Below are 25707 nucleotides of genomic sequence, written 5' to 3' on the forward strand. Positions count from 1 at the left end.
AGGGATCTGGCCCCTCTGAGATTTTGCTGGTCTACTCAAGCCTTTGTACAGCACCAAGCAACGAAATTAAATGTGGGACTTGCACTATCACAGAATACCTTTTTAATTGCTTAATTAAATCAGAGATTTAAGGAAGGAGAGATTCAAAAGAGTTCCCTTTGAATGAGAAAAATAAGGATATGCCAAAATGGATAAAGTTACTAATCATGGGAACAAAGCCCTTACTATTTACATATGATAAAAATACAGGCCAGTATAGTAAAATCAGTAAGTACATTCTTTAAAATTTCAATTCAGTATATTTCTGAGCTTTTATTATACAGGTAGTACTATAAAGAACATAGAAGACCTCATTATCCAACTTAATTCAGACCAGGGTTTGATTAAAAAAACAAAAAACAAAAAACTACCACACGGGACAAAGAAATTGCCATAAAATCGAGTTCCTATAAATGTGTTCCAGTTTAAGTAACGAAGTCCCTAAAATGAGCCTTAGTAAAGTCTACGCTGCATATAGACAGACCTAGGCACATCAAGTATACAGGTGACAATTAGCAAGTGTATAAAGCTATGGTCATTTCGCTAAATGTGTAAATCTAAAGGCAACCAAGTAAAAGACCCAAAAAAAGAAACTGTTAAGTCCATTTGTACATGGATTTAACAGTGAAGCATTTCATTCTTCATGTTTTCACTTGGTGTCTTGAAATAATCCCCTTTCTGTCTCCACTCTCCCTCTTAGACACTGCGCCTGCCTTATTTATTTATGAAGTCTGAAGGTTAGTCCTACCTGCTGAGACTAATTAGCCCTGTGCTTTGTATCCTATGCAATCCTGTCTGATTAAATGTACACATTTGTTTTACTTCTTTTCAGGCTCCTTCTCACTCTACTTCTGATATTCTGATTAATATCAAAGTTGGGAGTTACAGTGATTCTCCTCTGCCTCCCCCCCCAGCCCATTTTTATTTTGCCTGCATCTTATTCTTTAGTGTGCAAATGTGGTTGTGAATTTTTTCCAGTGCAGGGGAATTCGTTGGCCTTGTCAATCTCGGTATCATTATTTTTAGTAGTCTTCTTTCTGAGACTTTAGCCTATAAAACAGTTTTGCTGAAACCCCAAACTCTAAATATTACATGACAAATTTGCTTTCTTTTGGAAACCTCGGTGCTGATGGGCCAGCTGAAGTGCAGGTGAGCTTTTTCAGGGAAGGGTGGGATAACAGTACATCCTGGACTCTAGACTAATACTACTTCTAAGAGGCAATTTGCTAAATCCTACTGATTTATTTTTTCCTTTTTTCTCTTTTTCATGTTGTAGTGTCCAGTCTACTTCTTACTGGGTATTTGCAAAAATGAATCTTCTTGCTCTATCACCCAGGAACATTGTGTTTTGGGAGCTGGGTCTTTCCTCTTTAACATAATTCCATTCCCCATTTTGTAGCAAATCAGTCTGCTCCTCCTCTAATACCTAAAAGTCAACAAATACCTGCCGCAAGCCCCAGGTTTCCCATCTTCTCCCGGAGGTCTTCTAGCATTGGTTTGGTTAGCAATTTCCTGCCAGAGCCACCTACATCTTGATTATTTTGGTCAGTCTTTCGGGGATTTCATTTCAGACCCCCTTCGAGAAACACTGTAGCCCAACTGATCCCAGGGGTTGGTGAACTTTCAGTTTTATTTTCCCTGACGGTGTTAACGCCCAAACTTTTCACCTCCTAAGTCAAAAAGGACTTTGACTCTAGCTCATTTCCTACCACCTCCAACGTCAGTTAAAAAAAAAAAAAAAGCAAAACACCACTCTACATTTAAAAGAATCATATATTTTTCCTTAAGGAGACTTTTAATGTTTCTGACATTTAGCATTTGTTTTTTGCATAAAAAGTCATTTTGGCATATTCATCCTAGTGGGACTTAACATTTCATGAAATGATTCACTACTAATAAACAAAAAAGGGAGGAGGGAGGCCTCATGGGTTAGTAGTTTCTTTCATTGTAGATGACCAGGAACTTTGACCAGCCCCTTCACTTCCCCAAGCTCTCTGAAAGTGGAGGGTTGATCTTTCCTTTTGACCACTTTTGTCGCATCCCGCCTAAGGGTGGCTGATTTCACTGCTGAATTAACCACCGGGCACCCCCTACCCCCGCCTCCAGCTACCACTTTCTCAAATACTACCCTTCCTTTTCCCCCTCCCTTAAGACTTATTTCTAGTATTTCTAAAGTACACTGTTTTGGGCCTCTCCCCATCCCCGCCCCCCAAGTGGGCTTTCCTTCCGCCTTCCTCGGCTCGGATTCCTGACTTGGTCGCCACCCCCTTCTCCTCCTCTCCCACCCCGCATTGTCTTTCTGAAACCGCCCCCTCCCGGAGCAAGTCCCTGCACCCTTGCCCAGAATCCCGGGCTCGCACACACTCCGCGCAGGCCGCTCCCCCTGCACACTCCTCCCTCCGTCTCCCCCCGGCTTCCCCGCCCCTCTCTTCCTCCTTCTTTTCCTCCTCCCTCTCCCGGCGCCCGAAAGGATCATTGTTAGCCGCCCCCGCCCCGCCCACCCCGGCTGTTTATTTATGCACACGTCACCGGGCCGGCCCCGCCCTCCGGCATCTCATTAAGGCAGTGTGTTCCTCTCGCCCTGTCAATAATCTCCGCTCCCAGACTACTCCGTTCCTCCGGATTTCGATCCCCCTTTTTCTATCTGTCAATCAGCGCCGCCTTTGAACTGAAAAGCTCTCAGTCTAACTTCAACTCACTCAAATCCGAGCGGCACGAGCACCTCCTGTATCTTCGGCTTCCCCCCCCTTTGCTCTTTATATCTGACTTCTTGTTGTTGTTGGTGTTTTTTTTTTTACCCCCCTTTTTTATTTATTATTTTTTTGCACATTGATCGGATCCTTGGGAACGAGAGAAAAAAGAAACCCAAACTCACGCGTGCAGAAGATCTCCCCCCCCTTCCCCTCCCCTCCTCCCTCTTTTCCCCTCCCCAGGAGAAAAAGACCCCCAAGCAGAAAAAAAGTTCACCTTGGACTCGTCTTTTTCTTGCAATATTTTTTTGGGGGGGAAAAACTTTTTGGGGGTGATTTTTTTTTGGCTTTTCTTCCTCCTTCATTTTTCTTCCAAAATTGCTGCTGGTGGGTGAAAAAAAAATGCCGCAGCTGAACGGCGGTGGAGGGGATGACCTAGGCGCCAACGACGAACTGATTTCCTTCAAAGACGAGGGCGAACAGGAGGAGAAGAGCTCCGAAAACTCCTCGGCAGAGAGGGATTTAGCTGATGTCAAATCGTCTCTAGTCAATGAATCAGAAACGAATCAAAACAGCTCCTCCGATTCCGAGGTAGGAAAAGCCCCTCGGGCTGGTGGGGTTTTTTTTATCTGTTTCCTGGGCTTGGCAAATGTTGCTGAAAGGGGAGAAATCGGGGCTGGGGGCGGCGGCGGGGCCCGGCGGGCGGCGTGTGCGTACGGTGCCACCATTGCAAAAACTTGTAACCCTGTTTTTTTCTACCCCCCCCGACCTCGCCGATTCTTTTTCTCCCCCTTCTCCCCCTTCTGCGTGGCGTTTGCCCCTCGCCCTCCCCACCTCCACCCCTCTGGGAAGGCGGAAAGACGGCCTCCGCCTCGCTCCGAAAGTTTCCGAGACAAATCCCGGGAAAGTTTGGAAGAAGGTGAGTACGCCCCGCGCGCCCCGCAGCCGCCCGGAGCCGCCCCCCGGGCCGGCCGCCCCGCGCGCCCCGGCCCCGCGCCCAGCTCGGCCCGGCACTGCGCCGGCCCGGTCGGGGCGCCCGGCCCCTCGGGGCACTTTCTAAAAAGTTTCTCCTCGCTCTCTCCCGCTCCGCGCGGCCGCCGCTGTCCCCTCGCCGCCCCGCCATGTTAGCGGCCAAGAGGCAAGATGGAGGGCTCTTTAAGGGGCCACCGTATCCCGGCTACCCCTTCATCATGATCCCCGACCTGACGAGCCCCTACCTCCCCAACGGATCGCTCTCGCCCACCGCCCGAACCGTAAGTGCCTCCGCGCCCGGCCCCCGCCCGCTGCCCGCCCGCCCGCGCCGCCCGCCGGGCCCCGCATGCGGCCCCTGCCCTGCCCCCTCCCCGCCTCCCCCTCCCCGCCTCCTCCCCTCCCTCCCTCCCCTCCCCCGCTCGTGGCCCAGGCGGCCCGAAACTCTCCAAACTTTTCTGCCTTTTGTGGACTGGATTTGTTTGCACTTCGCCACGTTCTTGCTTTCAGTTTGCTGCCTCGTGATGTTGGGGAGACCTCTCTGTCTAAGCAGGGCTTTGTTGGTGGGGACGGGGGGAATCCGAAGAACTTTTCTTTTGCGTTCTGGTTCCCCCTCCCCCTTTGGTGGTGGTGTTTGTTTCTTCACCCTGGGAAGATGACTCTGTGGCTCTTTGCTCTCTCTCCCTCTCTCTCCTTCTCTTCCTTCCCTCTTCTGTGGCGTCTTGGGCTTTCCCCGGTTAACCCCTTGGCTGCCGCTGCGGGCCCCGAGTGACTGTGCTGCGCCCGACGCGCGGGGTAGAGAGTGGGTTTCCTCCAGGCGTTGGACTTGAGAACTGGCTAGCGCGCAGAGCCCGGGGCCCTGGAGAGGCTCCTTGGCTTTCTCTTTTGGGCGGCTATGTATTTAGCTTTCTAGTGGAGATCGCTGGCTCTCGGCCCTCCTTCCCCCTTCCCCTAGAAGGTCACACTTCCCAGATTGGTCCCACCGCAAACTTGGGGGCTCTGAGGCGTCCTTTTCTTAGACAACCCGCAGGGCCGCGAGCGCCCTGGGCGCCGTGGCGGGCTCGGCTGCCCGGCGCACTGGCTGCGGGGCTCTCCCAGGCCGCGCAGGGCAGCAGGGCTGAGCGGGGCGGGGAGGCCCCTGCGGCCCGGATTCTTGGTTTGTGTGCAGCCGGAATGGACTCCTCCAAGCGGACTTGTGTATTTCTAGGGAATTTTGGCGCCTTGGGATGTATGGCGGGGTCGGCGCTCGCCAGCTTCCGTGTAGGCCCGTCGTGGGCCCCAGGGGGGCCAGAGACCAGGGTGTGCGGGTTCAAGGAGGTGCGGGGGCCGAGGGAGGCCGGGGCGCCTCTCCTTCAAGGGAGTGGGCCGCCGATCGCCGGCCACCCAACTTTGGGGGCCCCAGGGCAGCGCGGGGTGCCGGGCTCGGGGGGCGCTTCCTGCAGGGTCGGTCCCGCGCCCAACCCTGACATTTGTTAAGATGGCTCATCCCCTCCCCCACCGGCCTCTGCCCCCTGCCCTCACCCTGAACCCCCTCCTCCTCATCCCTCCCTCCCTCTTCTAAGAAGCCTGGATTACGAATCTCTGGACGCAAGACGCATTTGTGCCCGGCTTCCCGGGATTGTCATTTTACACCTTCTCCAGTTTGGTTCCCTACCCCTTATTTACACACACAATTTTTGTTTTTTCTTTTTCGGTAACTCTAGATAGCAATTTGAAATAATGCACCCACTGTTCAGCAGCCGTGGATTCGGTGCTAATGGCCGAGGGCTTGCCGGACGGGAGTCGATCAGATCTACAAGTGTTTTTAAGCATTAAAATATTAACTATCAGGTTTGACTTGTTTTTTTGGGCCCTGGCAAAATGGCAAGGGCATGCTAGACCGGTCATTTTTTTATGGCTAGGGAAGAGAAATAATTATCCCCCCCCTGCCCGGCGCCCAGGCATGCTTGGGAAGCTGGGAGAGCGGTTCGGCTCAACCCCCTTCTCCAGGGCCAGTTCCACCAGGCTGCAGGGGCCGCGCTCTGGGCTTGCAGCTGTAGGGGAAGCACAGTTCGCTTACTTTGTATTTTTCTTGGGAGCTTGTGGGGCATCTTAAACGGGACCGTTCGGCTCAGAATCGCAGTGTTCGCCTACCAATAAACCGGACCAAGCAACATTCCAAAGAATCCCTGAGAATTTCTGCCTCTCCTCCCCTCCCCCTTCCGATGGAAACCTCCCTGGTATTATTTTAAAATCCACTTAACCATCTGAATATTGAGCTTTGATGGCGGGCTTGCTAGCTTTCTTGACTCTTTTTAAACTCCCTGTCTGATGCTGGCAATCTTGCCATCCCTTCTCAAACTTGAGCAGTTTGCTCAAACTTGAGCAAACAGGGAAATTGTTAAAGGCAAATAAATGATTTCCCGGTGAGAAAAGGAAGGCTCCCAATGATCGGTCCTTTTTGTGGGCATTATAGGAATAGACGGCGTCTAGTTATTTTAATTGTGGACATAGCGGGTGGCCTGGTGCTGTGACATCAGATTGAGTCTCAGAAGACATTTCTGAACTCAGTAGGCAGTTTTAGTACTTACATGTCAAACACCAGCAGACATCTTTGTGTACACTGCCCCTTCGTCCTTCCTCCCTGTTACCTGGGTTAGATTATGTGCTCCAAAATTAAAGTTATTTATTTAGGCTGGTCAGCAGAGCAGTGGAAATGAGGATGGTAGGCTGTTGTGTGTCATTCCTGACGTCTTCAATCAGAGGGCCAGCTTGCAATCCAGATTTGATACAGCTGCGGGAGAAATGGAGGAATCCATAGGCAAGATAGCGGGCTTCCCATACTCTTCTGAAATCCTTAGTGTTTTATAGGGTGTGTTTTTAATGGCAACGTGTAAAGACAAATTTCGCTGTATGCTTTATTATTTTCCCTTTGCTCCTTGGTGGCGGTGATTTTTACTACATTTTCTGTTACTTATGGTGTACCTGTAAGCAGCTGCATCCTTTAAAAAGCAAACTCTCTGGAACCCTGATTTCTGCTTTTTTATTTAAGAATGTAAAGAATTAGAGAGTATCATTAAATCGGCTTATGATGAATAATACATTATCTCAAGAATAATGCTTTAATTGCTGAAGACACCATAAAGCTTGATAGTAATAATTTTATTTTAAAATGACAAAGATTTCTGCATAATATTAATTTAGTCTTTGATTCAGTAATAGGAATGGCTTTTAAAAAGACAGATTCAGATACAAAACTGCATTAAGGAGAGGTCTAGTTAAGTAGATGGGAAGTGTTAGAACTGCAAATATTAGAACTGTGGTAACATTTGTATACTAAAGATAAGAATACTGTAACCTATTAAAGTTGATTGGAAAAAGTAGTTTTACATTTCTTTTTCCCTCCTGGCAAAGGGGAAATAGGAATATGGTGGTTGAAATTCCAGTTAGGTTTGAAATTTCTTTTTAAGGGCTTGATTATTCGAGCCCTTGCATCTTCTCTTATCCAAAGTTATTTGCTTTTCAACCGAGCTGTTTGCTACTAGGTTGAACAGATAAATAAGCTGCATCTTGAGTTCATTTTTGAACTTGGAATCCAGCATTTAAAGGAAACCGAGAGGGGCCTATTCATTGGGGTTTTATTTAGCCGGGCAACTTCTCTTTCTGGCTTGTGAAAAATGTATGTTTTTTCCTCACTGAAACAACATAATCCTTTCTAATACAAAAGATTTAGACCTTGGAGTGTGAAGGGTTAATGGTGGTCCTTCCCAGTTGTCCTCCCACCCCCCCACCTCACCCCTGATTGTTTTGACAACACTTTTCAAAGTGTGACATTCCAAGCCCCTACATAACAATGTAATATTACTGTAATTACACAGGTCATTACATTTTAAATAGAGAACAATAAAATGCTTATCGCCCTGAAAAAGAACAGGTGTTCTTACCCTTCTTTGGTATTTATGCTAATTGTTTTTCATCTCCTTCAGAAATATTTATGGCGAACATGTTTAGATTTCAATCTCAGTGCAACCGTATTAATTCCCTGCTAATCTTTATAGGTTGGGGTTTAATGTCTGCAGTATGGATTATAGGCTCAACATTCACCCAATAAGTCATATTTTAATGATTATAAATTAAATATGCCAGCGCTTTTCACTTTGTTGATATTGAAACTTTCTGAAATCCCAGAAACAAACTCAGGCATTTGGGAGCCTAACGAGCTTATCTGGAAGATGTGTTTTTGGAAACTTTTGACTGTTTAAGGGAAGGAGCTTTGACTGATGCCCTCTGTGTCTGATAAGAGCTTTTTGAGGAAAACAATCCTCGTTCTTGCTAGGAGTTCTTCACCTTGATTTTAATTTTACTGATAGGGATTTCATTTAGAGTCACTGCTGGAAGTTGGTTAGCTTTCTGTTTCTTAGCAAGCTGTGAAAAAGTTACCGGAAGGTTTCCGGGGGCTTGCAGATCAAGAATGCTGTTCTGTTTGCAGTGCTGGATCGCTGCAGTTCTGCACGCCATTAAAAAAAATATTTGCTTTAGAAAACTAGCATTTTAATAGTTGCACCAGAGGCTGTGCTTTTAAAGATTACAGTAGAAGTCTTTCCAGGTTTTGAATGCCTCCTTACATCCCACAAGGTGCCCCTGGCTGTGTGCAAAAAAGTGCCTAGATTTCTCGGTGGAGAAATCCTGGTGCAACTTCTCTTACACACGTGCAGTGGGTAAACTAGAAGGTATCTAAGAGGATTTTACATTTTGTCAGATGTTTCACAACAGGCCCCCCTGAATCACATTAAAAATGCACTGTAGAGAAAGGACAGCTGCAAATTTTTGTGTGGACGCGTGTTTCTGGACCATGACTGAAACTCCGAGGACCTTTCCCCCAGCTGTCTGGAAGTTATGTGGAAGTTGGTTTATTGGCAGTTAAGTATGAGACAACCTGGATTTAGCAAATGCTCTCTCCTGCACAGGAAGTAGATGACATTATATTGGGGGAAGGGAGGAGATTTCAGGCAAGGAGTGATTTACTTTTTTTTTTTTTTTTTTTTTTGAATGCTGGAGTTGCCAAATAAATAAGCACTTTCCAGGGAAGTAGGTGTAAGCTTTTTAGTCTTGGTGAGTGGCATTAGATAATATCTTTGACCGCATTTATAATTCTTTTAAGGTGACACATTTTAAAGTTTGGAAAAGGAGGCTGAACCAAATTCTTGAGAGTCTTATTTTCAAAGGGGTGTGTGATGTGGGCATCTGAGTTTCTTCTGGGAGTGAATATGGGCAACTATGTAAGTAAATCTTCAACTCTGACTTATAATTGAGCACATTTGTGAAGGAAATGGTTAATTTTACAACCAAAGGCAAACTCGCACCTCGACAGGTCTGCTGAAAGAAATGTGCCTCAGTCTTTTTGCTGGCAAACGCACCACCAGGTCATAAATCCACAGGCTTTATTTACAGCCCATAACACTTATGAATGTTAAGATATTTGACGCCACGTTGGCCTTATAATATTCAAGGTCCGCAGACATTGGCAGTAGCTCAAATTTCTCTCACTAATTATAAGCAATGAGATGGAGGGGGGGTGGTATCCTAACGCAAATGCTGCCCTCCCTTCTCTGCTGACCCCCACCTCTGCAATCTTGAGTTTACTGAGACAGACACCACCACTCCTTTGGCAGCTGACTTGTACGTTTCCTCTAGGCTATTGTTATACACATTTATAAAGAGCACTTTCAGGAATGGAAATTCAGTGGGGGCTCTGCACAGATGCCTTTTTCAAAAGCAAAGTTGCTCTAGGTGTTTGCATCTTTTCCCTTCTCTTTTCTCCCTTTTTCCTTTCTTTCTCTTTTCTTAATTCCCCCCAACACCCCCACCTTTTTTTTTTTTTTTTTTGAGATTACATTGCCTATATTGTGCATTTTCCCCAAGAATACTTAAAGAAACCTGGTATGGGAGACGGCTCTTTAATTTATATGATGTTCCCCTGAGTGGAAGGGAAAATGTACACATTACATAGTACACTAGTTAAACTAGTTAACGTGAGAGTTTTCAAAAAAGTGAGATGAGGTGAAGAGAGTTGATTAAAAGAATATAATAGGTGAGGGGAAAAAAATCCAGGTTTACATTGGGGATGGGAGGGCTGCTTATTTGTGAAAAATGTACTGGTATCTGGGGGAGGAGGCACAGAAAAGTAGCCAGAGGAGACAGAATAAATGCCTAAGAAAGATTAGAAAAGTATAATACAAGAGGACAAAGATTTGGGCTTGGGGAAATTGAAATTGGAGGTTGGAAGTTTCCTTATGGAGGGGCGTCGAAGTACCCTGGGCTGGGCTATTAAAAAGGGATATTGCTTTGCTCAGCAAAGATGGGCTGCGATCCCTTCATTACCCAGGGTGTTCTACCTAGCCACAAATGTGTTTTCTATCAGTTACTGTGTAAGCATCTGAGGGTGAGGCATTATCTGTGGTGGAGACTGGAGTGTGAGAGAGAAGGCCAGTAGTCCTACTGATTTTAATTTATGTTGAAAAAGTGGGCTGTTCTGGTGTATTACAAACTGACTACATGGTATAAGGGGGAAGTGGGATTCAGAGGTGTTTGCCAGGCCAGGAGAGATGATGGCTCTCATTTCTGACTGGATCCTTCCTTCCATCCAACCCAAACTTAAAGACCCAGGCCAAAAGGTTTTCTTTTCTAATCAATGGCATGCAGAAACTTACTAGCCCTCAGGGATAGATGTGAATCCCTAAACAGCTCATTACAAAGAAGGGGCTGTGGGATCTTTGAACGGGTTATCAGCCGAGGTGTTCTTTGCTTTTCCCAAGATAGGTTTTTTCTCCTTAGGCACATCTGATTTCGGGCTGGTAATTCGACCTGTTATATTTTATTCTTTTTGTCATGCAGTAGCCCCAACCAGGTCGGTCTACGGAGGAAGGAATGGCCAGGAGTGGCATCAGCCCTGAAGGAGTTAAAATTGCTCCCTAAAGTTTGGCATCATGAAAATAAATTTGAGGCCTGGTAGGCATTAGCAGGGCACAGCACATTTACAGAGCTTAATTAGTACGCACTGTAATTGTTCATGGTCTGCCAGAAGAAGTAATGTTCAGGAAAAGTGGAGTCCCTCTCTTGCAGTCTTCAGCTTGAAACCGATAAATCACTTGCATATTTGTGTAGTGATTCAAATGGAGCTAAGACCTCTCCCATCCCAACATGTGGTAAATTGTAAAGTCAATGAATTGCAGATGTAGGGTACAGTGAGATTCTCTAAGAAAATGCAGAATGAATGGGAAAGAGTGATGCTATAAATATTTACTGAGAAGATAACTAGATTCCTTCGTGCTGGGCCAATTATGATGTACTAAAATATATTAGTAAAATGCTTAAAAAATTGAGAGGATTTGTGTGGGTCTTTGGGTGGGTTGGTTTGTTTTGGAAAGTGAAATAAAAGGCACTATGTTATTGTCGTGTCAGTTTTATTAAGCCTGAATCACAATGGCATACCCAGGGAAGGACGCATGAAACCCACATTAATGCAAATTAATTCGTTATGAGTTGCAGCACTGCGACTGCTAAGTGGAGTAATGATGGGGCATCATTTTAAGAGTTTTAGTGTAGCAACTTTTAATGAAAAATGCTGTTAGGAACATGTCTCAGCACTTCAGCCCACGTGTTTTTCTATATGCTAGAAATATGTTTTGTACAAGAGCAGGAAACTTGATTCACTTTATTTTTTCCCCCAAACAGTTTAAGAACTTTAATTATGTTTTGACGTTGAAAGAAAATCATCTAGTTTTTCTCAAAAATCAACCCAGAAATGCCTATCACCATAATGAAGTTCAAGCTCAACTTTTTTTTTTGTGAGACTTTGCAGCACAAAGTGGAGAAACAACATAGCATTCCCCCATAGACCTACATGTAAAACTTTCTTGAAGCGACTTTGTCCCCTTTTTTTCTTCTTAGAGAATTTTGGTCTCAGGCAATGTTGCAAGTCAATACTTCTTTCCCCAAATGTGAGTAGGTGGATACGTATAGAAGCTGTAAAAGTTAATGATCGTTCTCTGACTCATAGCTGATGGTTTCAGGTTGAGGAAAAGAAAAATTAATGAGGGTAAATAGACATTTGATGGAACATTGAGACAGTAGGAGAGATTGTTCTTGTGTCTAAAGGCATGCATTTTGTTGCAGCAGAATTTCTGAGGCAGAATGCCAGGAAGTGAAAGGGGATGCTGTCGTTAAGTTATTGTTTAGGGGTGGTACAAATGTTCAGTGTCTAGATCTTTGCAGGAATGTTTAAGCTCAAGTACCAGGCAATGCTGGTTTTGCCTTTTCTCTTGAAGTCAGAGGCCCCCCCTTGGTACTTTTTATAAGGGCAGGCAGTCACCCAAAGTCTTGGTCAAAAGTTTATTTCCCATTAAATGTAAAAGGCTCTCAACACAGGACTGGGGGCAGTGGGGTAGGGGAAGCTGGGCTCATAATGGCCTGTGGTTGCTCAAATGACTAATGACCTAAGAAGAGGTCTTAGGTATACTAAAAAAAGTATTTTGTTTCTTAAGGTAATTACATGGAAATTAGATTTCAAGTGGCTCATGGTAGTAGCTACAGGGTAGAGTGGAAAGTGGACCAAAAAAACTAACACCTAGGAAATGATCTGTTTATTTTTTTTATATAGATAAGAGAAAGCCAGGTGATTCATAAAACTGAAAATAAAGTAAATGTTCCACCTCTTCCCAATTTAGCAGGACGAATAGGCATCAAAAATTAATGTTCATCGTGTTAGAAGTTAGCTTAGTGCTGGAAAAACCAACAGAGGATTTCAATTGTTTTAATTGTCTTTGAGGAGGAGATTCCTGTGGTTGAAAAAAGCTGTTTCCCATTCCATGTCTGGGTATCTCTGATGTTTTGCATATCAGAAACATCAAATTTAGAGCCCAGTAGTGATTAGAAATAAGACGAAGAATCTAGATATGATGATAATAAGGGAAGGGGTTAATCTTAAAATGTTGGTCTTTGCATTGCTGAAGAATTTTGCAAGCCTGTGCTGAGAACTGCCGAGTCTTCACCGTTCTTCCTCTGGACAAGTGAGGGCTGAGGCATTTGTGGGTAGTAGAATGGGGGATGGGCTTGGTCACTGATTTTTGTTGAGAGCTTCATGGGAAGGAATGAAATGGAAAATACGTTGGAGTTCTCATCTGGTGACTTCCTGGGTACTCCAGGCAGGGAGGGGGGTGCCATTTTGAAGGTGTGAGGCACAGCCGGGTGAGAGCAGCCATGTTTGCCGGATGAGGAAATGATGTGGAGTGGTCTTGGAGCACTCCTGGTGACTGGTGCAGGACAGTCCCAAGTAGGCAGATGGGAACCTGGTTTTTTTTTTGAGACGCAGTTTCGCTCTTGTTGTCCAGGCCGGAGTGCAGTGGTGCGATCTTGGCTCACTGTAGCCTCTGCCTCCCCGGCTGAAGCAATTCTCCTGCCTCAGCCTCCCGAGTAGCTGGGATTATAGGCGTGCACCACCATGCTGGGCTAATTTTATTTTTGTATTTTTAGTGGAGATGGGGTTTCGCCATCTTGGCCAGGCTGGTCTGGAACTCCTGCCCTCAGGTGCTCAGCCCGCCTCAGCCTCCCAAAGTGCTGGGATTACAGGCGCGAGCCACTGCGCCGGGCCTGGGAACCTGGTTTTTATTTTATGTTATTATTTTTTTGAGACGGAGTTTTGCTCTTGTTGCCCAGGCTGGAGTGCAATGATGAGCTCTCGCTCACCGCAACCTCCCCCTCCCAGATTCAAGCGATTCTCCTGCCTCAGCCTCCCTCGTAGCTGGGATTACAGGAATGCGCCACCACGCCCGGCTAATTTTTGTATTTTTTAGTAGAGACGGGGTTTCACCATGTTGTTGGTCAGGCTGGTCTCAAACTCCCGACCTCAGGTGACCCCCCCCCCCCTTACCCCGCCGCCCACCACCTCGGCCTTCCAAAGCGCTGGGATTACAAGCGTGAGCCATCGCGCCCGGCCAGAACCTGGTTTTTAAACTCAGATATGCCTTAGTCATCTTGTCCTGGACTTCGCAGTCTCACCTCATATTCCAAAGCACACAAATGGCCTAGCATCTTTTATTCTTCCTTCTAGCTTCTGGAGAGAGAAATGATTGTTCCAGTTTAGAATGCCAGGGGTTTACTGGGTGTTTGTATTTTTTATCTCTGCCTTAAAAAAATTAGATTATAATGAACAAGACATCTTTATGTTTTACAGGGAAGGAAAAAGCAGTGAAAGTATGCATTTTCGAAAGAAAAGTATGTTGGGAAAAGAGAGAGAGGGTGGAAACCCAAAGGAGAAACAAGAAAATTTTAAGTCCTTGTTTCAGTAGCTGGAGGAAGTGAGCTTGGAAATCTCTCCAGCACAATGGTTGCTGGCTGGGAAGAAAGATCTGACTTAGACACAGAATAAGCTGCTTGTGCTGGGTGTGTTTGTGAGCTGGGTGAGGTTTTCTGTGTCGCTGGGCACCTGAGGGAAGTTACGTGGCTGGGGGGTGGGATGGGGGGGCGTTAGAATGGAGAATGGGTGTCTGCGGGCGCGCGCGTGCGTGCGTGCGTGTGTGTGTGAGAGAGAGAGAGAAGGTAAAATTAACTTTGTCCTATATGTTGGTTTCTCTGCTAGAGTCTTAAGGAACTTGCAGCTGCATTTTTACTGTTTCAATTACAGCATTCTCTCTAGGATTGTTGGTGTTATTTAGGTGATGATAAAGGCAAGGATTAAGAACAGAACTGGACAAGTGAAAATTGAATTTGGATTAATCACAGTTTGATTAATTTATTCATAAGATTGTGACTATATGAATTTTTTTTCAACAACATATCCTTAGTTATCAGGTGTCCATTCAATTTTAATTGACAATATAAGATTCCTGTGGTTACCCTGTGTACAGATTGCCTAGGGCCTCTGCAGGGATTGTGGGAAGAAAAGGTTGGACAAGTTTCCATTAAGATCTGAATCAGGTGATTGGAAAAGAAGAGAATAAAACCAACTGAAAAGAGAGGGACAAGTTGTTAGTGTTGCCTACTCTGCTTGAAGGAGAACCCTCCTCTCAGACAAGAGCTACTTTCTGGCCAAGAATTCTAAGCTCGCAGAGAAACCTGTCCCAGGCACAGAAGTTGTTTTAACATGATGCAGAATTGTCACAGTAATTAGTGCAATCTCCGTTTACTGACTGGCAGTTTTTACAAAAAGGAGACGGGGACAAAGGGTGCAAAGTCATCTTTGTTTTTCAGCGGATCACTTTACTTATTTATTTTTATTTTTTATTTTTGAGATGGAGTCTCACTCTTACCGCCCAGGCTGGAGTGCAGCGATGAGGTCTTGGCTCACTGCAACTTCTGCCTCCTGGGTCCAAGCAATTTTCCTGCCTCAGCCTCCTGAGTAGCTGGGACTATAGGCACCCGCCACCACGCCTGGCTAATTTTTGTATTTTTGGTAGAGACGGGGTTTCACCATGTTGGCCAGGGTGGTCTCAAACTTCTGACCTCAGGTGATCTGCCCGCCTCAGCCTCCCAAAGTGCTGGGATTACAGGCGTGAGCCACTGCGCCCTGCCAGCGGTTCACTTCAGATACTGCTTCTGAGTGTGTGTGGGGGGCTGTGTGTGGGGGACATATCTTCTGTTGTTTTAGGGCAGTGTGGTTTATTACTCTCCTTTGACAGGTATAGGGTTTTTTTCCCACCTACTTCACTGTGTCTCCTTTTAATTTTGATTAATATTCTGTTTGGGGCAAGCAGACTTACATTATATCTATATATAAATATATATGTAATGTTTTCTATTTGTTTATTTGGAACAGATAAAATGATCTCAGAGCCCACTGCGTCCTAAAATGGATATTTATAGACTTAGCCCATGAACAACATGGATTTAGACAATTTTTTTTTATTGGATTACTACCCTTGTGTTTATTTTGAGTTAGTTGAAAAGTTCTTATGTGTTTTTTTCCACTTTTATTTATTTTTTAAAACTGTGTGGACTGAATTGTTTTTCTTCCAGGGAGCAAGATACAAATTATCTGGATCTGAAACTCGCAGCCTAAATTATACTTTGTGCTAGTAACACAGACGTGTTCTGGTAGTAGTAAGAGCAAAGGAGTAGTAACAGTAGTTTATTATAATACTACAGATCCATTTTTGGAAATGCAGTTGATTTGCCTGTTGCAAGGAGGGGAATGGACATCAATTTCCCAGGGTCATCTGATTCCTCATTATTAGTTCCTATATGGCAAATTAAAATGCATTTTCAGATACTTATTGAGATCCTTTAGTGATTATTGTATTGTTTATAAAATAAATCAGCAGATGGTGTTTGTTTTCCCAATTGATGGGATCCCAAGATTAGCAAGTATTATTTGGGAAGATGAGAATTGGGTGAACAATCTTGCTCTTCCTATTTCGGGATACCTGCTTCGTTGATGGGTGGTCTCTAGGACTTCAGAGGGAAAGGCTGAGGACAGACATAGACCTTGGGGAGGGTCTGAGCCAATCAGTGACTTACATTCACTCACTTGCCATCTAATAGGTGGTCCTCCCTTAGAAAATTGGTGGCTTTCTGGCAGTGTTTGGCACTCTCTTTGGGGAAGTGTGGATTACTAGAGTGCAGGCGACAGAGATGGCCTGGGATGGACAGCTTAGTCATCATGAAGGAATGTGTAAGGCATCGGATGGCCCCTGAATTCTGTCTGACACATTTGTTTTCCCAGAAATAGAATTGCATTGGAGAGTTGGGGCCCAGTTATTAGAAATATGGGGGTGGGGTGCTTGTACTTGTTGCAGTCTTGTGGCTTCTCATAATCTTTTCTCTCCTAATCCTTCCTCTTGCCTACATGTTGCAATTCTGATGACTTTTTGCAGCACACAGTTCATTTTTCTTCAGCATCCCGCTCAGCACACTGGCTTCCTTTATGTCTTAATGGGCATCCGTCTTTCCTTTTCGTGTCATTGATTCTCACTCCTGGCCCCCACCTTCCCTGTATGCTTATTGAATAGGTGCTTAAAAACAAAAACAAAAACAAAAACACTTTACCTTAGATTGTTATGATCATCTTATCCATAGCAACAAATGAAAGTACACAGGTCTTGATTGAATGCCAAGGCTGCAGTTCAATCTAGGAAGGTTTGTCTGCTATTCATAAACTGCTTAAGATGTTTTCTTGTAGTTTGTGACATAAGCAGAACGCTTTGATTTGGTTTCTTTCTACAGCTCCATTTTCAGTCCGGCAGCACACATTACTCTGCGTACAAAACGATTGAACACCAGATTGCAGTTCAGGTAGGAAACGCAAGAGATTCTGAAGCTTGAATTGTCTATATGTAGGTCTCTTGTGTGTTTTATTCTCCGCCCCTTCCCCCAACCGAGATGATGATGATGATGATGGTGGTGGTGGTGGTGGTGGTGGTGGTGATGGTGGTGGTGGTGATGGTGGTGGTGGTGGTGGTGGTGGTGGGGGTTGAATCACTGGGGGAGAAGGGAAGCAAAGGAGAGAGAAGCAGGAGAAATGCTGCTGAAATGATTTAGAGATATGGAAAGAAAGAGAAGGCTGTGCTTATTGTTAAGAGTTTCTTGATCGGGCATAATGGGCACACAGACCCCAGCTTGACTACTGTTTTTCTTTGCTTAGGGAGGGATCTTGAATTGGGAGTAAAACGGGGTAGCACAATGTGAATGGGAAGGCTTAAGGAGAGAGGTGGGAGAGGAGGCCGTGCGCCAGCCAGAGGGTTGTTTCTGGTGGATCAAAATCATGTTAAGTGGTGCTAAGAATATCTCTTTGGACCCGATCATCCTGAAATGTTGATTTGTCTTGGACCTGTCTATGTATGACACTAAATGTGCTGGAAGGGAAAGGCGACAGATCCCAGCTTCTGATGAGTGTCCTGTTTCCTGCTCACGTAGTACTTCCATTCTCTTAAATCCAAAGGCTAAACAAATCATGGACTAATATAGACTCGGAGCTGAACTGATGCCAGCAGAATGCAGTAGAGGAGGGAGAGCAGACTAATACGATTTTCATCTGTCTGCCTGGCCTTGCTGGGATGGATGTACCTCATGGTGTAACTAATGGTACCAAAACTTCTTGAGTGTTCTGGCTTAACCCTTCGAAGGGATTCTCTTGAAACCTTTTGCTGTAGTGTTGAAGTCTAGCTGGAGAGCCTTCTTTTTTTGTGAGTTGATGTTGGTTTGTTAGATCATTTGCGTTATTCCATGACTTCCTTTCTGGGCAAGAGCCCTTGCAGATAACTTGTCTCTGTGTGTGTGTATATGTGTGTGTGTGTGGTGTGTGTGTGTGTGTGTGTGTGGTCTTAGATAGCTGCAGCCACAATGCATCTTTGTAGCTCTGTCATCTCAGATCTGCATCTTCCTCGATAAGACTTCCAGATAGCTGTTTGCCCCAGGTAAACGGAATTATTCCGCCAGTGAAAAGCATGAGTCAGCAGACATTTTTATTTGGTACATTCCTAGTGTTTCTGTACTCATTTTCAGGCCACAGCAACTTATTTTAAAAATATTTGAGGCTGGGTAAGGTGGCTCACGCCTGTAATCCCAGCACTTTGGGAGGCTGAGGCAGGCGGATCACTTCAGGTCAGGAGTTCGAGACCAGCCTGGCCAACATGGTGAAACCCCATCTCTACTAAAAATATAAAAGTTAGCTCGGTGTGGTGGTGGGTGCCTGTAATCCCAGTTAATCAGGAGGCTGAGGCAGGAGAATCACTTGAACCTGGGAGGCGGAGGTTGCGGTGAGCCGAGATCATGCCACTGCACTCCAGCCTGGGTGACAAGAGTGAGACTCTGTCTATATATATATATATATATATTTTTTTTTTTTTTCTTTTTTTGGTTACTTCTGCAGTTGTGCTGCCAGCCTTCTTGTGTGTGTCTTTTGGGGGAAAGTGTGACTCTTGATTTTACCCTTCTCCACTCCTAACTGTTTCCAAAACTGACATGTCTTTAACTTGAGGCTTCAATTGTTCTTTTTGGCATGCTGCCCATTTGTCCCTCCTTCTTCCTTTTGATGGACAGCATAGTAAGTCTTGATCCCAGAAAGTGCTTTAGATGCAGGACTTGGTTAGAGAACAAGCCCAAACCCTAACTCCTGGTGCCTGGGTGGATGTACAACTCTTGGTGAACGGGTGGATGTACCATGTCGAGGCCTCCTACATCTCGGGTAGTGCTGGAAAATCTTGTTGCCTGGGGTGTGGGAATTGTTGAGGTTGAATAGGATAGTGATCCTTATCTTGGTGTGGAAAGGCTGGCTGGGGCCATGTCACTGGGAGACTAGCCCGGACCAGACCAGCTATTGTATCTTTACACCCGTTGCTGAAGTGCCCCTTGTTAGGCTGAGCAGTTCGTCTTTCTCCAAACCACCTGGCACGGTGCAGGCAATGTGAAGCTCTTTCTCAGGAGGAAGATGGAGTAAATTACAGAGCTCATTGTTTTGGAGGACTGAAACCATTACTATTCCTCCATGAACAGGTAGTATTGTTCTCTGCTTCTATTTGCTAAGGCTTGATGCCCATGTGGGCAAACAGAGAGACATTTTATTAGAGACCCAGCACCATGCTTTTGCAGTGTTCATTCTCCCTCAGTCTCTGCTAGACCCGCACAAGGCCAAGCTAAATGGCATCTAGCTGTAATTTTAGTTTGATCATCAAAGGATAAATGGCAAAAAACAAAACCAAAGAAGCAAAGGGAAAAGAAGGGGAAAGCTTAGACAAAATGAAATTGTTCCCAAAGTACATTGGGGAGCTCATAATCTTTTTGCTCTGGATGCAGCATAGAGCAGATATGTTCCTTTCGCTCCATTCTCCAACTTAAGGCTAAATGCAGCGTGATTGTCGGGGCAGAATTATTGTCCCTGGAAACTTAAAACTGTTTAACCTTAATAAATACTAGATTTCAATAGAAGCTGAGCTTGTTGCTCTCCTAAGCTACATCCTAAAATAACCCAGAGTACTATGACCCTGTGCATCACATTAGACTCATACTCTTTTCCCTTCCCATCCCTCCTGTAATCTCAGGACTCAGCCAAGCTCACCGTTTATATGAATGGCCTTGAGTGATTCTATAGACACGTCACATTCTTATAAAAGGTTTGGACACAATAGCAGTTGCTATGTTTAGATCTTTCCTACTTTTGACAGCCTCCTAGCTCCCCTTGGTTTTGAAAAGACAAGAGAAACTCAGATGGCCATGTTCTCCCAAAATGGATAACACAAATAAAACTAGAAAGAAAATTAAGAGTTGTTTTTTTTTTTTTTTTTTTTCCGAGACAGAGTTTCGCTCTTTGTTGTCCAGGCTGGAGTGCAATGGCGCGATCTCGGCTCACCGCAACCTCCGCCTCCCAGGTTCAAGTGGTTCTCCTGCCTCAGCCTCCCGAGTAGCTGGGACTACAGGGACTACAGGCATGTGCCACCACGCCCGGCTATTTTTGTATTTTTAGTGGAGATGGGGTTTCTCCATGTTGGTCAGGCTGGTCTCGAACTCCCGACCTCAGGTGATCCGCCTGCCTCGGCCTCCCAAAGTGCTGGGATTACAGGCGTGAGCCACCGCGCCTGGCCGAAAATTAAAAGATCTTTTAGAAAAGACATTGTTTTAAAATTCTATTCACTTTTAAAATGTTTTATTGAAGTATAATTTACATGTAACATAGTACACGGAACTTTAGTGGAGAGTAGAGAGGTGGATGAAGTTTTCCATATGTGAATGTCCATGAAACCATTACTCAGATCAATATATAGAATGAGGTTGGGACACCTTTATTGTCAAGAGCCAGACAGTAAATATTTTGGGCTTTTTGAGCCGCTCAGTCTCTGTTGCAACTACATTTGACCCTTGAACGGCACAACATGAGTTTGAACCGCATGGATCCACTTAGACATGGATTTTCTTCTGCCTCTGAGACAGCAAGACCAACCCCTTCTCTTCCTCCTCTTCTTCCTCAGCCAACTCATCCCAAAGACGGCAAGGATGAAGACCTTTATGATGATCCACTTCCACTTAATGAATAGTAAATATGTTTTCTTTATGATTTTCTTAATAACATTTTCTTTAGCTTACTTTATTGTAAGAATACAGCATATAATATATACATAAATTATATATTAATTGACTGTTTATGTTATCGGTCAGGCTTCCAGTCAACAGTAGGCTATTAGTTAAGTTTTTGGGGAGTCAAAAGGTATACTCGGGTTTTCTTTTTCATTGTTTTTGAAACGGATTCTCACTCTGTCGCCCAGGCTGGAGTGCAGTGGCGTGATCTCGGCTCACTGCAACCTCCGCCTCTCAGGCTCAAGCGATTCTCCTACCTCAGCCTCGCTAGTAGCTGGGACTACAGGTGCCTGCCACCACGCTCGGCTCATTTTTTGTATTTTTAGTAGAGATGGGGTTTCACCGTGTTAGCCAGGATGGTCTCATCTCCTGACCTCGTGATCCGCCCATTTGGCCTCCCAAAGTGCTGGGATTATAGGCGTGAGCCACTGGGCCTGACCTATATTCGGCTTTTCAACTGTGTGGGAGTTCGGTGTCCCTGGCCTGGGGGTTCAGGGGTCAACTGTACTCAGTGCTTCTATTGTGGTTTGAAAGCAGTCAATGATAAACCCGAAGGAATATATATATATTCCTTGTTGTGTCTCAGTAAAACTTTAGAAAAAAACAGGCAGTGGCTGGATTTGGTCCCAGAGGCTAACTTCTGATAAAGAGCTCCCCAGAAGTCTACCTTGTTTCCCCCTTTTTCCAGTTATTTGGCTTCTTCCTCTCTCCCCTGCCCCCACTGAAAAGCCTGTTAGTTTTATTTATCACTGTGGATTAGTTTTACCTGTTTTTTGACTTCATGTAAATGGAATCTTACAGAATGTACTGTTTCATATCTGGCCACACTCAGTGTATGTCTGTGAGTTTCATCCATATTATTGTGGGTAGCAGTGGTTTGCTCTTTTTCATGGCCAAGTAGTATTCCACTGATGAATATGCTTCAGTGCATGCATCCTTCCTATGTTGTTGGATATTTGGATTGCTTCCAGTTTTTTTGCAATTATGAATAAAGTTCTAGTAACATTCTCCCACCCATCTTTTGGGGAAACATATATTTCCATTTCTGTTTATACACCAAGAGTAGACTTGGAGGGGCATGGGGTAAATGTATGTTTAGTCTTGCACTGACCTTCTGAGAGAGACTTGAGTGCTGGATTTGAGTATTGTCATTGCAACAGGGCCAGTAGTTGTTAGGTATGTGAGTGATACGTGTAGGGTGAGCAGTAAATTTCTCTAGGTGTGATCAGAGGCCAATTGCCCAAGCTCTGGTGCAGGCCCCTTCATGCAGTGATTTGGCCTTTGGCCCCAGCTCCTAGGAACTCCTCCCACTGTCTCCATTAACCTGGGAGGAGGACTAGCAGGCTGAATTCCAGAGGTGGACCCACATTGCAGATGTGTATAAACAGAGCTGTCTCCCAGGAATGCCCTGCAGGTGATTGTAGATAATGTTTAGGCATCTCTGTTGCCTTCATGAAGAAAGCCCTTCCAACACTCCTACTCTCAGCATTATTCCAACCCCATGAACACTGTTGTGATGAAGGTCAAGACCCACAGAAGATGTTTCCCTTGGTTTTCGGAAGGGCTACTTATGAGCCAATTAAGCCTTTGTTTTAAGAGTGTTTTGGCCAAAGGTTGATGTTTTAACACCAAGTCAGATGTGATTTAGGAAAAACCTCCACATGCAGCAAAAACAAACTGTGTAGACCTTTCTTGGTTGTTATTCTTTTTAGATGTGAAGTGGTTTGTGTGTGTGTGTGTGCATGTGCGCGCTTGTGTGTCCACACAAAGACAACTAGGAGAGGATCCAGAAGAAATGGACCATTTTATTTGTTTACACAGCTGAGGAGTGGATACTGTGCAGTGGGGGTTACTTTCCCTCTTGTTCTTATGCTTGCAAGTTCCCATCTGAGTTTTACCAAAGCATAACCTTCTGCTTGGTCTTAGAACTCCTCCACCATGAATCAGTAAGGCCACCAGGACCCTCCTCCAGGGCCTGGGTGCTTTTTGGAGCCAAGGAGAGAAGAATATTAACTGGAGAGTGTCCTTACCCCATGTTGGCCACTTATTCCTGAATGTGAACTGGATGTTCAGTCTTGTCCGTGTCTTAACATTGTTAAGATTCCTGGGGTGCGTTGACACAGAGTCTATGTCTGTGTCTGAGCAGACCCTTCATACTGTGATGAGCATGGCCAGAAATTAGTACCAGCGGACTGGCCCAGCATTGAAGAATGAGGTGGCAGTGTTTGCAGGGCGCTTGACTTTCTCCCACTTCAGGTTTTTGATGGGGGTCTCTTGTGTTCTGGGCCTTTCCTCTCATCCATCACAAGTTCCCTGGCCTTCCTGTTTTCATGAGGATTTGCTCTCTTGGCTGAGCAGCAGATCCAGGCTAAGTGAAGAACTCCTGGAAACAGGTTCAGCCCTTGGTGCAGTCACTTCCTCACGTTTCCTTTAGAGCTGTAGCAGACTCAGGCTGTGACATTTCATGTCCATTTTCCACAAAGGAATGAAGAATTAGAGAGAGATCATTTCACTAGAGTAGTTTGATAGAACCTGTGGATGCCAGGTAACTTGCTCAAGAGGTTCATTGATTTGCTATGGTGACGAGTTTTAGCCTAATTAGCTAATTTAAGTCCATACCGCAGAAGAATGTTCATTCATGAAAAATATTTGCATCTAATGTGTGCCAGGCCACTGGAGAATTCATCAGTGAGCAAAACAGACAAAAATCCCTTACTCTCACCAAGCTTAAATTCTAGTGATATTTTAAATACTGACTTATAAACACCCCATTCCCAAACTGAGTTAGGTTTCCAGTGTAGTCCAGGAGTTGGATTTTCTTTTTTATTTTTTTTAGACAGAGCCTTGTTCTGTTGTCCAGGCTGGAGTGCAGTGGCACCAAATCGGTCCACTGCAACCTCTGCCTCCCGGGTTTCAAGCGATTCTCGTGCCTCAGCCTTTTAAATAGCTGGGATTACAGGTGTGTGCCATCACACCTGGCTAATTTTTGTATTTTTATTAAAGATGGGGGGTTTCACCATGTTGGCCAGGCTGCTCTTGAACTCCTGACCTCAGGTGCTCCTCCTGCCTTGGCCTCCCAAAGTGCTGGGATTACAGGTGTGAGCCACCACGCCCAGACAGGAGTTACTTTTTTTTTTTTTGAGATGGAGTCTTGCTCTGTCACCCCAGTCTGGAATGCAGTGGCGTGATGTCGGCTCACTGCAACCTCCACCTCCCGGGTTCAAGCAAGTCTCCTGCCTCAGCCTCCTGAGTAGCTGGGACTACAGGTGCGTGCCACCACACCCAGCTAATTTTTGTATTTTTAGTAGAGACGAGGTCTCACCGTGTTGGCCAGGCTAGTCTCAAACTCCTGACCTTAGGTGATCCATCTGCCTCGGCCTCCCAAAGTGCTGGGATTACAGATGTGAGCCACTGGGCCTGGCCGTCATTTTTTTCTTTTCTTTTTTTTTTCTTTTTTTTGAGGCGGAATCTCACTCTATTCCCCAGGCTGGTGTGCAGTGGTGCAATCTCAGCTCACTGCAGCCTCTGCCTCCTGAGTTGAAGTGATTCTCCTGCCTCAGCCTCCCGCCGGCCATCATTTTAAATCAGGGTTGTGATTTTCAACCTACTGAAGTTTGAGAATTGCTGCCTTAGAGTCTTCTGAAACCAATCAATTGATCATTTATTGGCTGTCCCAGTCATTTTCACTAGCCAAACAAAAAATGAGGGCTGGCTAAGTACTACACTGGATAACGTTTTCTTATTTTGAATGAGAAATTGGATTGCCCTTATGTTCCAGTGGGTTTTTGAGGCCTTTATTTTCCCATTCTTATGTGAAGACAGCCAGATACTTTTGCAAAGCTTGAGAAAAAGCATTTGTTTATGGAAGAGTAGCTTGGACAATAAGGTGCTTAGACTTTGGGTCAGAGGCAATAACAGTAGTTAGTAATAATAGCTGCTTATGCTTATTGAATTCTCTTGAGAGGTCCAGTGTTAAATGTTTTTTGTGAATTATTATTATTATTTTGAGACAGGGTCTCACTCTGTCACCCAGGCTGGAGTACAGTGGTGTGATCATAGCTCACTGCAGCCTTGACCTCCCTGGGCTAAGGTGATTCTCCCACCTCAGCCTCTTAAGTAGCTGGGACTACAGGTATGCATCACCATACCTGGCTAATTTTTGCATTTTTAGTGGAGATGGGGCTTCGCCATGTTGCCCAGGCTGGTCTCTAACTCCTGAGCTCAAGCTATCCGCCTGCCTTGGCCTCCCAAAGTGCTGGGATTACAGGCGTGATCCACCGCGCCCAGCATATGTGAATTCTTAATTGATTCTTCATAACAACACAGACGGAAATTTGAAAAGTGTAGTTACTGGTATTATCACCATTATCCTCATTTTGTAAATGAGGAAACAGATACCTGAGGTATTTTGCCCAAGGCCAATTAGGATTCAAACCTAGACAGTGTGACTAGAGAGAGACTGTCCTACATAGGCTTATGGTAACTATTGCCTGCTCAAAGTAATGCTCACAAGGGTCTAGGGGTTCCCTTACAGCAGTGGCTACCAACCAGCCTTCTGGGCAACACACATAGGAATCACGTGGGACCTGGTAAAAAGGACAGAATCCTGGGTTCTATCTACTCCTTGGAGATTCTCATTTAGGGACTAGGTCAGTGTTTCACAAGCTCGAGTATCACCTGGAGGGCACCCGGAGAGCAGACTGGGAATCCACCCCCAGGGTTTCAGGTTCTGTAAGCTTGGAACGGGTCCTGACATTTGTAAGCTTTTAATTAATGCTGTGTTCCTTCTCTGGGGATAGCTCTTGGAGAACCACCGGACTAGGGCAAGGGTTCCCAGCTTGGACTGTTAGGTTATACTCACTCAGGAAGCATTTCAAACAATATTCAGCCCAGGCCCTGCCCGAGACCAACCGAGTCAGCATCTCTGGGGGTTGGGTCCTGTGCATCCCTGGGTTGCAAAAGCTTCCCA

General features: G+C 45.2%; 1 protein-coding gene across 48 annotated transcripts in view; it reads left to right on the plus strand.

The window, feature by feature from the left end:
* Nucleotides 1-1312: 1312 nt before the first annotated feature.
* The window catches only part of TCF7L2 (transcription factor 7 like 2), a 218447-nt gene continuing 194052 nt past the window's right edge, over nt 1313-25707 (plus strand). For 10 of the 48 annotated variants that reach the window (XM_054522893.2, XM_054522897.2, XM_054522895.2 and 7 more), the window contains exons 1-4: nt 2598-3320; nt 3582-3648; nt 3858-3982; nt 16896-16964. In XM_054522893.2, the coding sequence (XP_054378868.1) occupies nt 3132-3320; nt 3582-3648; nt 3858-3982; nt 16896-16964 (450 nt within the window). In that variant the 5' untranslated portion in view covers nt 2598-3131. Of the gene's footprint in view, nt 3321-3581; nt 3649-3857; nt 3983-16895; nt 16965-25707 lie in introns of all 48 variants that reach the window. The other 38 variants (XM_054522882.2, XM_054522883.2, XM_054522880.2 and 35 more) reach the window with 12 other exon arrangements.

Source organism: Pongo abelii, chromosome 8 (assembly GCF_028885655.2).
Source record: "Pongo abelii isolate AG06213 chromosome 8, NHGRI_mPonAbe1-v2.0_pri, whole genome shotgun sequence".
Taxonomy (NCBI): Eukaryota; Metazoa; Chordata; class Mammalia; order Primates; family Hominidae; genus Pongo; species Pongo abelii.